At 46.5% G+C, this 11,730-nt stretch overlaps 1 protein-coding gene across 2 annotated transcripts in view; it reads right to left on the bottom strand.

The window, feature by feature from the left end:
• LOC119173840 (monocarboxylate transporter 10) overlaps positions 1-11,730 on the bottom strand; it is a 233,120-nt gene that overhangs the window by 17,762 nt on the left and 203,628 nt on the right. For both annotated transcript variants that reach the window (XM_075895565.1, XM_075895564.1), the window contains exon 2: positions 178-511. In XM_075895565.1, coding sequence (XP_075751680.1) covers positions 178-511 — 334 coding nt within the window. The remainder of the gene's footprint in view (positions 1-177; positions 512-11,730) is intronic.

Below are 11,730 nucleotides of genomic sequence, written 5' to 3'. Positions count from 1 at the left end.
CCATCTCTTTCCTTCTTTCTTTCACTTATTTCCCCCTTTTTTCTTACCCATTGTTGTGTTGCAACCGGGGTACAATGTAGTTAAGCTTTCTGCCTTTCATTTGCCTTCTACTGTCTCTCTCTTTCTCTCCCTTAGAGAGCCTAGTGAGAATATGGTGCTCGTTTGCAGACCGCTCACCGTATGCACTCTACGATGAAAATGGGCACGATGGCGACGCCGATCCCCGTGCCGGCCGCCAGGAGCAGCTCGACGAGCTCACGCCGCTTCTTGAAGTACTGTCCCACCATGAACATGGACGTGTCCCGTGTCATGGCGACGCCGCAGCCGAGCACGAGCCCGTAGCTGATGAACAGCTGGTGGAACTGTGAGGCGAACGATGAGAAGAGGCAGCCCAGCGCGGCCACCAGTCCACCGAGAACGGCTACCAGCCGGGTGCTCTTGCGCCGGCAAGCGCCCACCACGGCGGGGGAGAGGAACAACGCCACGGCGGTGGAGACGGCTCCCAGGCACACTGCGCACGGTAAATCAATCAATCAATCAATCAATCAATCAATCAAACAAACAAGACAGCCAACATTTCGACAAGTGATCCCGTCTTCTTTAAGGCAGCGTCAATCAATCAATCAATCATGAAAACTCCTTGAACATGGGGTGTCACTCGAGCCAACGTTTTGGCAAGTGGTCTCACCCTCTTCAAGACACCAACAGTTGCGGCCTTGAATATGGCAAGACGACTTGTCCAAACATTCGCTGTATAGTGACACCCCGTTTTCAAGGACTTATCATCTATTCAAGGTTCCGGCTTCCTCTGGGCCCTCGCCTTAATCTGTTTTTCAGACAATAAATAAATAGTTATTTCTTTAATGATCCGAAAAAGAATAACCAATACACTTAAAGAAGCACAGCATACACAAGGCTGTACGAGAATCTCCTGTCGGAATGTTACATAAACAACGGCTCTAGAACACGACAGCAGAGTGTTTCAACAAGGGCGATGGCGAAACAGGCAAGAAAAAAAATTCTTGTATAATGGCACTCTTGCTTTTGTCTTTGAACAGAGCTGTCCGCAAACCCCAATATATCAAAAAAGCTCTTTTCTGTGATATTATGCTCCCCTTAGCCCTTTCCCCAGCACAGGGTAGCCAGCTGGTCTAAGCACTGGCTAAGCACCATGTCCTTTGGCTTGTTCCTTCCTTCCTCCGTCTTCAGTTTCAAGGTATGAGGTGCTATATTAGGTACTAAGAAAGGTAAAGAAGACAACCACCCATTTCTGGCACGAAGCCACAAGGAAATCTGTACGGATTTTCTTTTGGAAATTCCCCGGACCAGCACGAATTTTTCAGCAACTAAGAGGCTTTTCTTTCAGAGCAATCCGTACGGATTACCTTCTGGCTTCGTGCTCCAAATGGGTGGTTGTCTGCTTTCCTTTTCTCAACCCTTCCGCCACCATGCGGGCTTCCGGAGAAATTAATTGCTATATTAAGTACTGTACATTTATCATATGCTATCAACAGTCAGTCGCATATTAGATGATGGCACGTATGAAGCGGGGGAAAGAATTCTACGCCGACTCCAGATATGACGTTGATATACCAGGCCATATTACGATACTTGGACCACGTGGTCCCAGGTAGGTGCAGGCACGGTAGGGAGACTGCCGATGTATACCAAGTTGTATGGCCTGCCAGCTGAACACAGCCATTTCTGTTCTTCCGTCCCTACGCGAGTGGACTGGAAGGCGACGTTCCTTTGTTGCTTCAACTTGGGGGCCTCACAAGCCGTTCTTGCGAGGGGCAAAAACAGCCGTATCCTCCTATGACGCCCCCAAGTAAGGTGCTCAAGGTGCTCACCCAGTCTTTAGGGCCCCGTCAAAGGTTCACACACTCTCTTTCTGTCCTTCTTTTTGATAAAGTTTTTTTCACCACCACACCGTCTAAAAAGTCGCGTAGAAAATGACGTATAAAAAGCCCGGTTTGATATCTTTGAACTTAGGAATGAGGCTTCTTAACACTCGCGTTAGTGAACATATTTTATTCTCATTGCGACCGCAGAGCTTTAAAAAAAGTGTTGCCATCATTTCTATGCGATGATCGGCATGTATTGTCGCGTCTATACGACAAAGTTCTAATGAGTTCAACAGTCAGAGCAGCCATCTTCCCCCAGGCCATCAGACACCGTACTTTCAATGCACCGCAAATTGTCCTCAGTACATCGCCTATTGTACGTGGCAGCATTTCAATATATGTATTTGCTGTTCCAGCTTAACTTGACAGTGGTGCTTGGCTGACCACAGAGCTCATACCGCTGCATGTTGTAAACCTATGGTGTGCGGAATACTGACTGTGGCAACGAACTTCAAATTAGCGACCCACCGGGAATTCACACTCTGCAGGTTATTATTGACACACCCAAAAATGCAAACCAGGACATGTGCTTTCCGAGTCGCGATGTGCCTTGTGCCGGCACAGTGCGTCTATTAACGCCGGCGGCTTCGTAGAAGGCTTACTACGCTAGTGAAACAATCTGATACTGTACAAAGTTCGTGTCCCGTACAAGCTTGGCGTGAAACATGGCTGCGCTTACGCATGTACCACAAACCCTTTCAGATTTAGGACCAGCGTTGACACGACGCAAATGCATTTACCTCCATTACTGATGAATGGGAGCTTTCTTTGCAACCCGAGGTTCCACGTTTTTGTGCTCAGATCATCACGGGACGCTTTGCGTTTAGAATTAACACACACCGACAAGAAACATTGCATGTTTTTCTCTCGTGCGCATTGATTACAGATAACTTTATGAGGGAGATGCGCACTTTGCGTACACGAAACATGCATTGGCGTTCGATTCAAACCGGAGTAAAGCTCTTTTCGAGAACCGTGCAACAGTTTCTTACTGGTTTTAAAATTTTCGAGATACGTCATTGTCTCATAAAGGAGCAACGCCATTTTATCGGCTTCAACGATCACTCTTAAGGTTAATTGGAGGTCCGGCTAGAGAAGATGTGTTTGCCGGTTATCATGTGCGAATACGGTTGTCGGCAAATGCTCACATTTGTTACGTCATTGAACTATTAATCCAGTCTTTTTGAAATAAGATGTACGTGAATTTCTTTAAACATTTTCTATAAGTAATGTTTCTTATCGACCTGCATTTAACAAAATTCACTTAGTGGGCTACCTATAAATTAGTGGCATACGGTATCGAAATAAGCCTCACTCTATATGATGCAATCGGCCACATGACGGGATCTATTCAAGAGACCTGAAAAATACTTATGCACAAATTGATCACTCACTCACTCACTCACTCACTCACTCACTCAATAAATCAATAAATATTAAATGGACTAATTGGTTAAGTCGCTTGCAGTAACTCAGTCCTCATCTTTATGTTATTCATTAATTGAGGCTGACGCGTTTTCGAAACTCTTAGCGTGGATACGTAAACAAATAAAAGGAAACGTTCAGGAAACGAAAAATGATTCACCCTGAAAGGGCTGCCTTGAAGGGGCCCTGAAACACTTCTTTCAGTAACCATGAAATTAATTTACTGGAATAGGGTATTGCCTCAAAAAATCAACGCCACAAAAATTTTAAGAATCTGTCCAGTACGAGTGGAGTTACAAAAATTTGTCACACGCTGCAATCGCATTTTGTTTTCTCTCGTGCCGACGAAAGCGCTGGAGGCTAAGCAGGGAGGGATGGGAGGGACAAACAAAAAACGTCACGTACGCCTCCTGACCTTGAGCACTTCTTCCTTTTTTTTTCTTCGAATGGCGGGTTTTTCAGTGTGATCGCGTGCGCACGCGTGGACAAGTAGTGGCCTCCCGCGGCAATCTCTGTACCAACCGAGCACGCCATGTTCAAATCAGCCAATGGCTGATAGATGGGTTTACTACGAGTGATTTTTGGGCTTATTCCGTGATTTGTCGAGAGAAGAGAAAGCAATTTATAGCTGACGTTGGTAACTACATTGAATTCCAGGCCGCGTGCTGCACTATAATATTTGGCTCGCGTGTTGTCGGCAGTCTCTACTACCTATCGGCAGCGTTTTCTGACCATGCTCAAAAAGTGTTGCAGGGCCCCTTTAAACTAAGACGTAACGACGACTGAGCTTCTTGTCTGAACATTTCAGTGTCGTCTTTGAAAGAAAAAAAATATATGAGGCGATACGGCTTCGGTGATTAAGTATACAGGTTCCTTAGTCAAGGGTGCTGAATAGTGCGTGTTCAGTGATCTCTAAAGAGGCTGTTACATTCATTTCAAGAGCTGTAACTTAGTTACATGTTCTTCCATGCAACCCGCTTTTCTTCTTTTTTTTTATCCGGAAACTGCGCCGAATTCACCGAGAAGCAATTTCGGAAGTGAGTGCCGACACTTCCGATTCTACGCCGTGTGGCACACTTTTTTTTTCACCTCGTGACAGTATTAGGGCGGAAGTAGCACAAAATAATCTCTTCGTATAGCTCAATCCACATCTTTGTTTTTCCTTCTCTTTTGTACTTCTTTTTGCCAACGGGCACTATAGAGACCGCGCCTGAGCCAGGAAGGGCCAGCTAAATATAACAACCCCTCCGTTCTCCTTCCAATGACGAATGCCCGCGCACGTCTCGTAAATACGGTCCTATACACGACTGGATTGCTGCGGCAGAGTTGTTACAGCGATTCGCTGCGGGGCTCTGCGATGCTTTTTTTTTTCGTTTTCTTTTTCCGCTTTCGCTTTCTGCGACGGCAGCTCCTGCGCTATGAGTCGCTCTGCAGTTCGTTAATCCAATCGCAGCAATCATTTCTTCCACATTTTTTTTTTCTGCAGCGTGGCTGCGCTAACCGCCCTTCTTCTGGTTCTTCCCGTCTTCGTTTTTTTTTCTTTCCTTTCGACGCTGACGTCAGCTCGATGTTTCCGACGTCACCTCTCTCCGTACTTTTCGCTTCTGTCTTACTGTGACCCAGTCTGGCACGGTCGGAGAGAGCGCATCAATACCGAAAAAAGCAACGTGATTTCTTTCGATAGCTTGTAAAGAAATAAGGGGGAAAATGAAATGATCGAGACTAAAACTAGCCATTCATTCTTCGCAAATTATTGCTTTCCGTGCACCACCTTTCCGTGACTCCATTTTTTCTCTATTTCTCTCTTTTTTCTCGTTTTCCATGTCGTGCTTCTATTTGGCCGCATTTACATGTTCTTATTCCTTCGGGACTATTCCCTTTTACCTTTGGGGAAAAATACGCCAATTTATATCCTCACTTGGTCCTCTGCAGAGCGAGAGAGATAAATAAATAAATAAATAAATAAATAAATAAATAAATTAATTAATTAATTAACTGAAAACGCAAACATTTCAACTGAACTGCGGCCAATACATCTGCAACCAAGCGCAAGGTAGTATAGGGAGATCAAAAAGAGGGCAGATCGACTCGCGCAGAAAATGTGAAATCAGAATGCAACACAGGAAATCAAATTGCCTCCTTCCGATTCCTTGAAGATGCCTCTATTCATCTTGCGTACCAAGACACTGCGCTTTTTTTTCCTTTAAACTGTGTATCCTCTGTTTTGAAGACATTTGCTTGGCGGGCGCTAGAACAGTGCTCTTAGAAAAAAAAATGACATTACATTTGGATGAAGCAGTAAGGAACAAGAAGAATAGTAAAATAGACATACGGCCTGATGTTTCATGTACGCTTTTTCAAAGGATTTTTCCTGAACTGGCCGTATCTCGTAATATACCGGACTCTTGCTTTGCGCGAGTAATTTATCGGCCGTTCGGTCACTTTTCGTTTCTTATTCAGGTTGACCTTTCCTGCTGATTGTTTGCCCGACCTGACTCCCTTAGTTTCTGCGATACCATGCCTGGTTTCCGAGATCCGGCCGGATGGTTTAGTAAGCGCAGTCTGGACAACCAGACTCTTAAGGAAGAAAGAATCCTGCGCTACCGACAGGACTTCATGTCGCAGAAGTCTGTGAAGGCGTCCCTGCGCTTTTTGCGTTCAACCGACCTGTCCAAACGACTGTGACCAGAACGCCCTGCATGTGGATGCATGCGAATATATTTTCTTATTTATTTTATATCTCTCTATCTCTATCCTCTTTCGGACCCTTATTTCACCACACCTGTATACAGGGTAGCAAGCCGGTTCTTCTAGGTTAACCTCTCTGTCTCTTTCTTTTGTTTATTTTTCCTCTCTATCTGTTCTGGCCAACTCTGTAAAACTGCTTCGATCACGAATCCCCGCAGTAGATTCTGCGAACGTCGAAAGCTAAGTATAAGTGATCACTTGAACAGCTAAAACTTGACCAGAAATAACTTGAGCAGCAACATTTACTTTGATCAGGGCTATTTTCTTCTTTTTCCTCCATAAATAAAGCGAAAAATCCAAGTGAAGAAGAGCCCCGCAGCGGTGGTCTAGTGGCTAGGGTATTCGGCTGCTGACCCGCAGGTCGCGCGATTGAATTCCGGCTGTGGCGGCTGCATTTTTGATGGAAGCTAAAATTCTTTAGGCCCATGTGCTCAGATTGGGTTGCACGTTAAAGAAACCCCACGTGGTCGAAATTTCCGCAATCCTCCACGTGATCATATGGCGGCTACGGGACGCTACCCCCCCCCCCCCATATAAACCAACCGAGTGGGAAAGAGGCGACTGGTACGATTAACGATTATGTAAGATACGCACTCATTAGGAATGACCATCTTAAAGTGCACTGGAAGTACTGGATGCCTTAATAGTAGCTCCAGAACCCCGCGAGTAGAGACCGCCAATGACAGCCCATAGTCACAGAAAAAAATCAAGGCACCGGCGGTCATCTAGCGGACTTTAATGGGACTGATCTTGCGCCTTTCCGAGTTCCACCTTAACCAGCAGAAACGGCTTTTGAAGTCAAGCATCGGTGTGTAACAGGCTCTCCACTAAGTAGAGCTAAGTTCCGTCGCATTGTGCCTATCTCCCTCCAACTCCACCCCATAGTTGGGTCAGTCCAAAAGAAGACGAGCTTTCCAACGGATGCAATTTTTAAAATAAATTGATGGCGCGCTTCTCAATATATGCCGTGCCCCCGGTTCTCGATCTTGCAGGAGTAAAAGGTGAAAACTAAACGCCTCTTAAAATGCGACGTCCAGTGTCCCGAGCCGTAATTATACCGTCGTAAACCCGCGTGGCCGTGACCCTGCACAGTATAATAGTAACTTTTCTTAGTTTTACGACCCGAAACCACGATATAACTATGAAAGACGCAGTGCTGAGTCGAAGGCTTCGGAAATTTCAGCCACCTGACGTTCTGTAATGTGCAGCTGAACCAAAGTACTTGGCCATTTATAAGTACATGGCCCTGCACTAGTGGATAAAGAGCGGGGTAAAGTTGCGGGTTAAGATTACCGTCTCCCTCTTCTCCGTGTGCCAATTCCGGGGGCTCCTCTGAGTCGGTTGCGGTGGTGCAGCAGTTATATGGTACTCGGCTGCTGACCCGAAGACAGCGGTCTCACTTCAATAGAGCCGGAATGGTAGAGGCTCGTGTATACTGTGCGATGCACGTCAAAGAACACCAGATGGTCAAAATATCCGAAGACCTTCACTACAGCGTCTCTCATAGTAATGTCTAGGTTGCGGGACGTTAAACCACAGATATTATTATTTGGTGGTGCCTCTGTTAGCTGAAAACGAAGCCGTAAGGTAAGCTTGAGAGAGCTCAAATCGGTGTGCCCAATCTGTCCACGCAGGCGCATACTCGCGATTACCCGAGCAAGACAAATCGAGCCCCCTGCTTTTATTTACGTTTATTTTGTCGTTTTCATTTTTTTCTACATTGACGGAAGCGGCGGCGTCTTCCCGACGCTGATAGCCACGCGCGCGATCTCGCGGAGACGTTGGAACTCGGTGCGCGAGCAGTTGGACGACGTACGCTAGACATGTCCCTGGTTTCTCCGACGTGTGCCGAGAGCAAACATTGACTCTGAGCGCTGTTCCGTCGGCGAACCACGCGGCGACCATGCCGTACCATCCCTCGGGAAGCGAGGGCCAACCAAGCGCTCGCGCTTCGGCGGGGAGGGCAAAAGAGCGGGTTGTCCTGTAGCCAGCGGGCCGCATATTGCCGCGCGAGCTAGTTTATAGATTGAATCAGCCCCGGACGACATGCCCACGGAGTGGTGCGCGCGCTGTCGCCGTTGGGAAAGAAGGGCCTCTCTGTACTCGGCTTGGTGTGCGTGCTGCCCGGCACGAGTTCCTATTGCGTCTGCCGGCAGCAGGCACGCGGAATCGATTGCCTCCGAGATGGACGTGTGGAAAGTGGGAGGGAGCGTGAACGTGCGCGAGGGTGTTAGCGTACGTGTAAGTGCTGGACCAGGCAGCTCGTGCAAGCAAGCGCGACTAAGCTTGCGTCGGTTTGATTATGCTCATAGTAGTGCGCGTCCATCGTTTTATTAAATGTGACACACTTCTTTTACGGCGAACATTTATAGGTCCATATTCTGACGGGTTGTGTCTACGGACAAAAGACACGTAGAACAACAAAATTCGGCGAACCGATTAACTCGAGTAATCCGTCGTTTATGCATAAAAATGACGTGGTGTATATTAGTAAGCATATAGGTAAATAGTTTCACCGATGCGGCAAAAAAAAAAAAAAACGTGAGTTGTTTAGCCTCAGGGACACGGCCACTTGCATGAGGAACGAACGTATGTCATTTTGCGTTTTCCAAACAGAGGGATTTCTTATCCGCCGCAGAGGTCGGCTGGTTGCGAGGCTTGGAAGCTGACCAGAAGGCCTCGGGATAGAATGCCGGCTGCATTTCAACAGAGGCAAAAAAAAATGCAAAAAATGGCCGCTTAACAGTGTGGTATATACTCCACAAATGTCGTCGAAAGACGGTATAGTCTTCTGGCAGCCTTCTTTCAAGGATAGTGTCGCATTTTCAATGCAGACTAATAAGCACTAGGCTCTTTAGAATTACGTACATATGTATTTTCTCAATAAGGAACACTGCAGCCAGCACTTACCTATCAATTTTGTCGCCTCAGATATGCGTATTATTTGCTTTTGATCGACTGTGTTCACAAGTATGAGCGCAGCCACCAGTTAAAAAGGCTCGGAGCCACCAGTTCAAAAAGGCTCGCTGTTGAGCAAGTCATGGGCCGAGTCATTGAATCGTTTTGTTTGATAGACTAACCAAGCACCCTTCGCCTCCTAGGGCTTTTAGCGGGACGGCTTAGTGCTCTCCCATAGTTGAGTACGAAGTACTCGAAATCGTTAAACATTTTTTCTAAACACACTGAAAGACCAACAGACCGATATTTCTGCGTCGAGGTATCCCCGAAAGAACACAATGTATCCTCTTTAAAATCGCCGGTAGTGAAAAATTCCAAAGTTTTACCCTACAGCGTCTCTAGTACCCCTAGCGTGGTTCAAAACATAAAACACAAGCAATTATTATAAAGTAACTTCTTAAGTTTTGCGGGATTTCATCAGTGGATCGTGCGTTGGTGTTCGTGTTTTCTGGTGCATTCCTGGGGTGAAGTTTGTGTTCCGCTTCCTTACAGAAACCAATCTCTGAGGTCACTAGAAAAAAAAAAGTGAGTGGCTGACATATGCTACCCCCAGGTGCCACGACGGTCCCACCTGCTCTCTCTCTCTCTCTCTCTCTCTCTCTCTCTCTCTCTCTCTCTCTCTCTCTCTCTCTCTCTCTCTCTCTCTCTCTCTCGCACACACACAAAAAAAAAAAAACTTCGGCTCCTTCAGTGAACTCACTGAAATATGTTTTCACTTATTATCCGTGACAACTAAGTGGCCCATCTTTTAAAAAGCTTGCGCTCCAATATCATATGTATCCAACACATGCCTCATCTTTAACCAGTACCATGGTTATCGAGCCAGATTACTTTTAAAACGTGGTTTCTCAATCTGCGGTGAACCGGGTGTAAGTGCTCGCAAAGAATTGCTTGGAAGAGCGACAAACGTACCCCTCGTTGCTCGTGTCTCACTCTAAGAAGAAAAACAGAGTATTTTCGCTCCTTTCTTAGAGGTCTGGATTGCCACGTGCATGAATTTCAAGAAAGAGACGGGTCAACTCTATTTGCAGATAATTGTACTCTCTCTGAAGAGTCCTGTGACCCAGAAGAGAGTCGCCGTGTCCCTTTAGAGAGTCATGTACTTTATCGAGGCTCCCATGCCCAGGGGCCGTCGTAAATCGTAATGGGATTTTCCCACAGAGAGGTGAGTAAATCCGCATTACGGATACGTACCACTCCTCCCAACACTTCCACGACCCACTACTTCGACAACTGACCACTGCGCTCACTATACAGCTCCCGCCACTCCTCCCTCTCCAATCTCACTTGATTCTGAGTTCGTTTCCACTTCATTCCCAGTTCGTTCTATCTTAAATCCTCTTCATTTCCACTTCATTACCACTTCATTACCACTTCATTCCCAGTTAATTCCAACTTCATTGCCACCTCACTCTCAGTTCGTTCTAACTCCAATCCCAGTTCTTTCCCACTTCATTCTCAGTTTGTTCCCACTTCAAAACCACTTCATTGATACTTCATTCCCAGTTCATTATAACTTCAAATACACTTCATTTCCAGTTCATTCCCGCTTCATTCCCGCTTCATTTCCACTTCATTTCCACTTCATTCCCAGTATTATCTAACTTCAATCCCACTTCGTTTCCACTTGATTCCCATTTCATTCCTATTTGTTCTAACTTCATTCCTACTTCATTCCCAGTTCATTCAGTCCACTTAATTCAACCCCACTGCACGCCGCCAGCTTCGCATTTTCCTAAGTATGCGCCAAGTGGAGCTGGCTGAGTTCTTTTTTTTTTCTTAAAGAGTCCACTAATAACTTGCATCGGATTACGGGCATACATGGCTTTAATCCAGTGCTAGTTATTTGAGGCACCATTGGCGTATAGAAGCCCAATAGGGAGCGTTTGCGCTGCCACTTCATAGCAAGCGGCAGTGAACGGAAACACGGTTCGACGACGTCATTTTCGAACGTCGCTCAGATAAAGCGTTCTCGCTCGGCTGGAATCTCCCTTAACGGTGGCCCTCCTGTTCGATCAGCCGCGAAAGCGCATTCGCGAAGGCAAAGGTCGCTCTATCAGTGGCGCAGCAGCAGCAGCAAGTGGCCCATTAGTGGGAGTTAAGTTCCCAAGGCAGTCTTTATATTGCGGATAGCTTCGGTCTCTGGCCTACAGCCATTGTTTACGTTACACGCCGTTACAAGCTGGGGAGTGGAAAAGCTCATTTGCAGTACACCCAGGCACGCTTATTGAGCGAGCTCGAGAGTCGCTTCCTTTTTCAAAACCCTCTCAGCCACTCTCTCTTTCTCCATCTTTCTTTATGTCTTTTTCATTCAACAACACGAGTCACTCGCAAATCGATGCATGGCGCCAACAGCGCTGCTGAACAGTTTTCTATCTCTGCTTAATGCGCAAGTGCCCCTGCCTTCTTTTTTTTGCGTCATAGCAATGGGGCGCTCACGTGATAATCAAATAATGGTACATAGATGATTAAGTAACAAACTCGCAGACTTTTGCAGGAGGGATTCACTGCGAACGGGGAAGGGGTGGAGGTGGTAAGAACAGCGCGAAGCCCCGTTTTCGTCATGCTCCGAATTTGGCGGCAATAAAAAGATGCCACAGATGGTTTTTAATGGTACCGTGGATGACTCTTGTGACTTTTCATCGCCATCCAGGTTACAACCGCCGGCAAGTAGATTCTAAATAGCAGGGTACGT

This window comes from Rhipicephalus microplus, chromosome 5 (genome assembly GCF_043290135.1).
Source record: "Rhipicephalus microplus isolate Deutch F79 chromosome 5, USDA_Rmic, whole genome shotgun sequence".
NCBI classification, from domain to species: Eukaryota; Metazoa; Arthropoda; class Arachnida; order Ixodida; family Ixodidae; genus Rhipicephalus; species Rhipicephalus microplus.
This window is presented reverse-complemented; position numbering and strand designations above follow the sequence as displayed.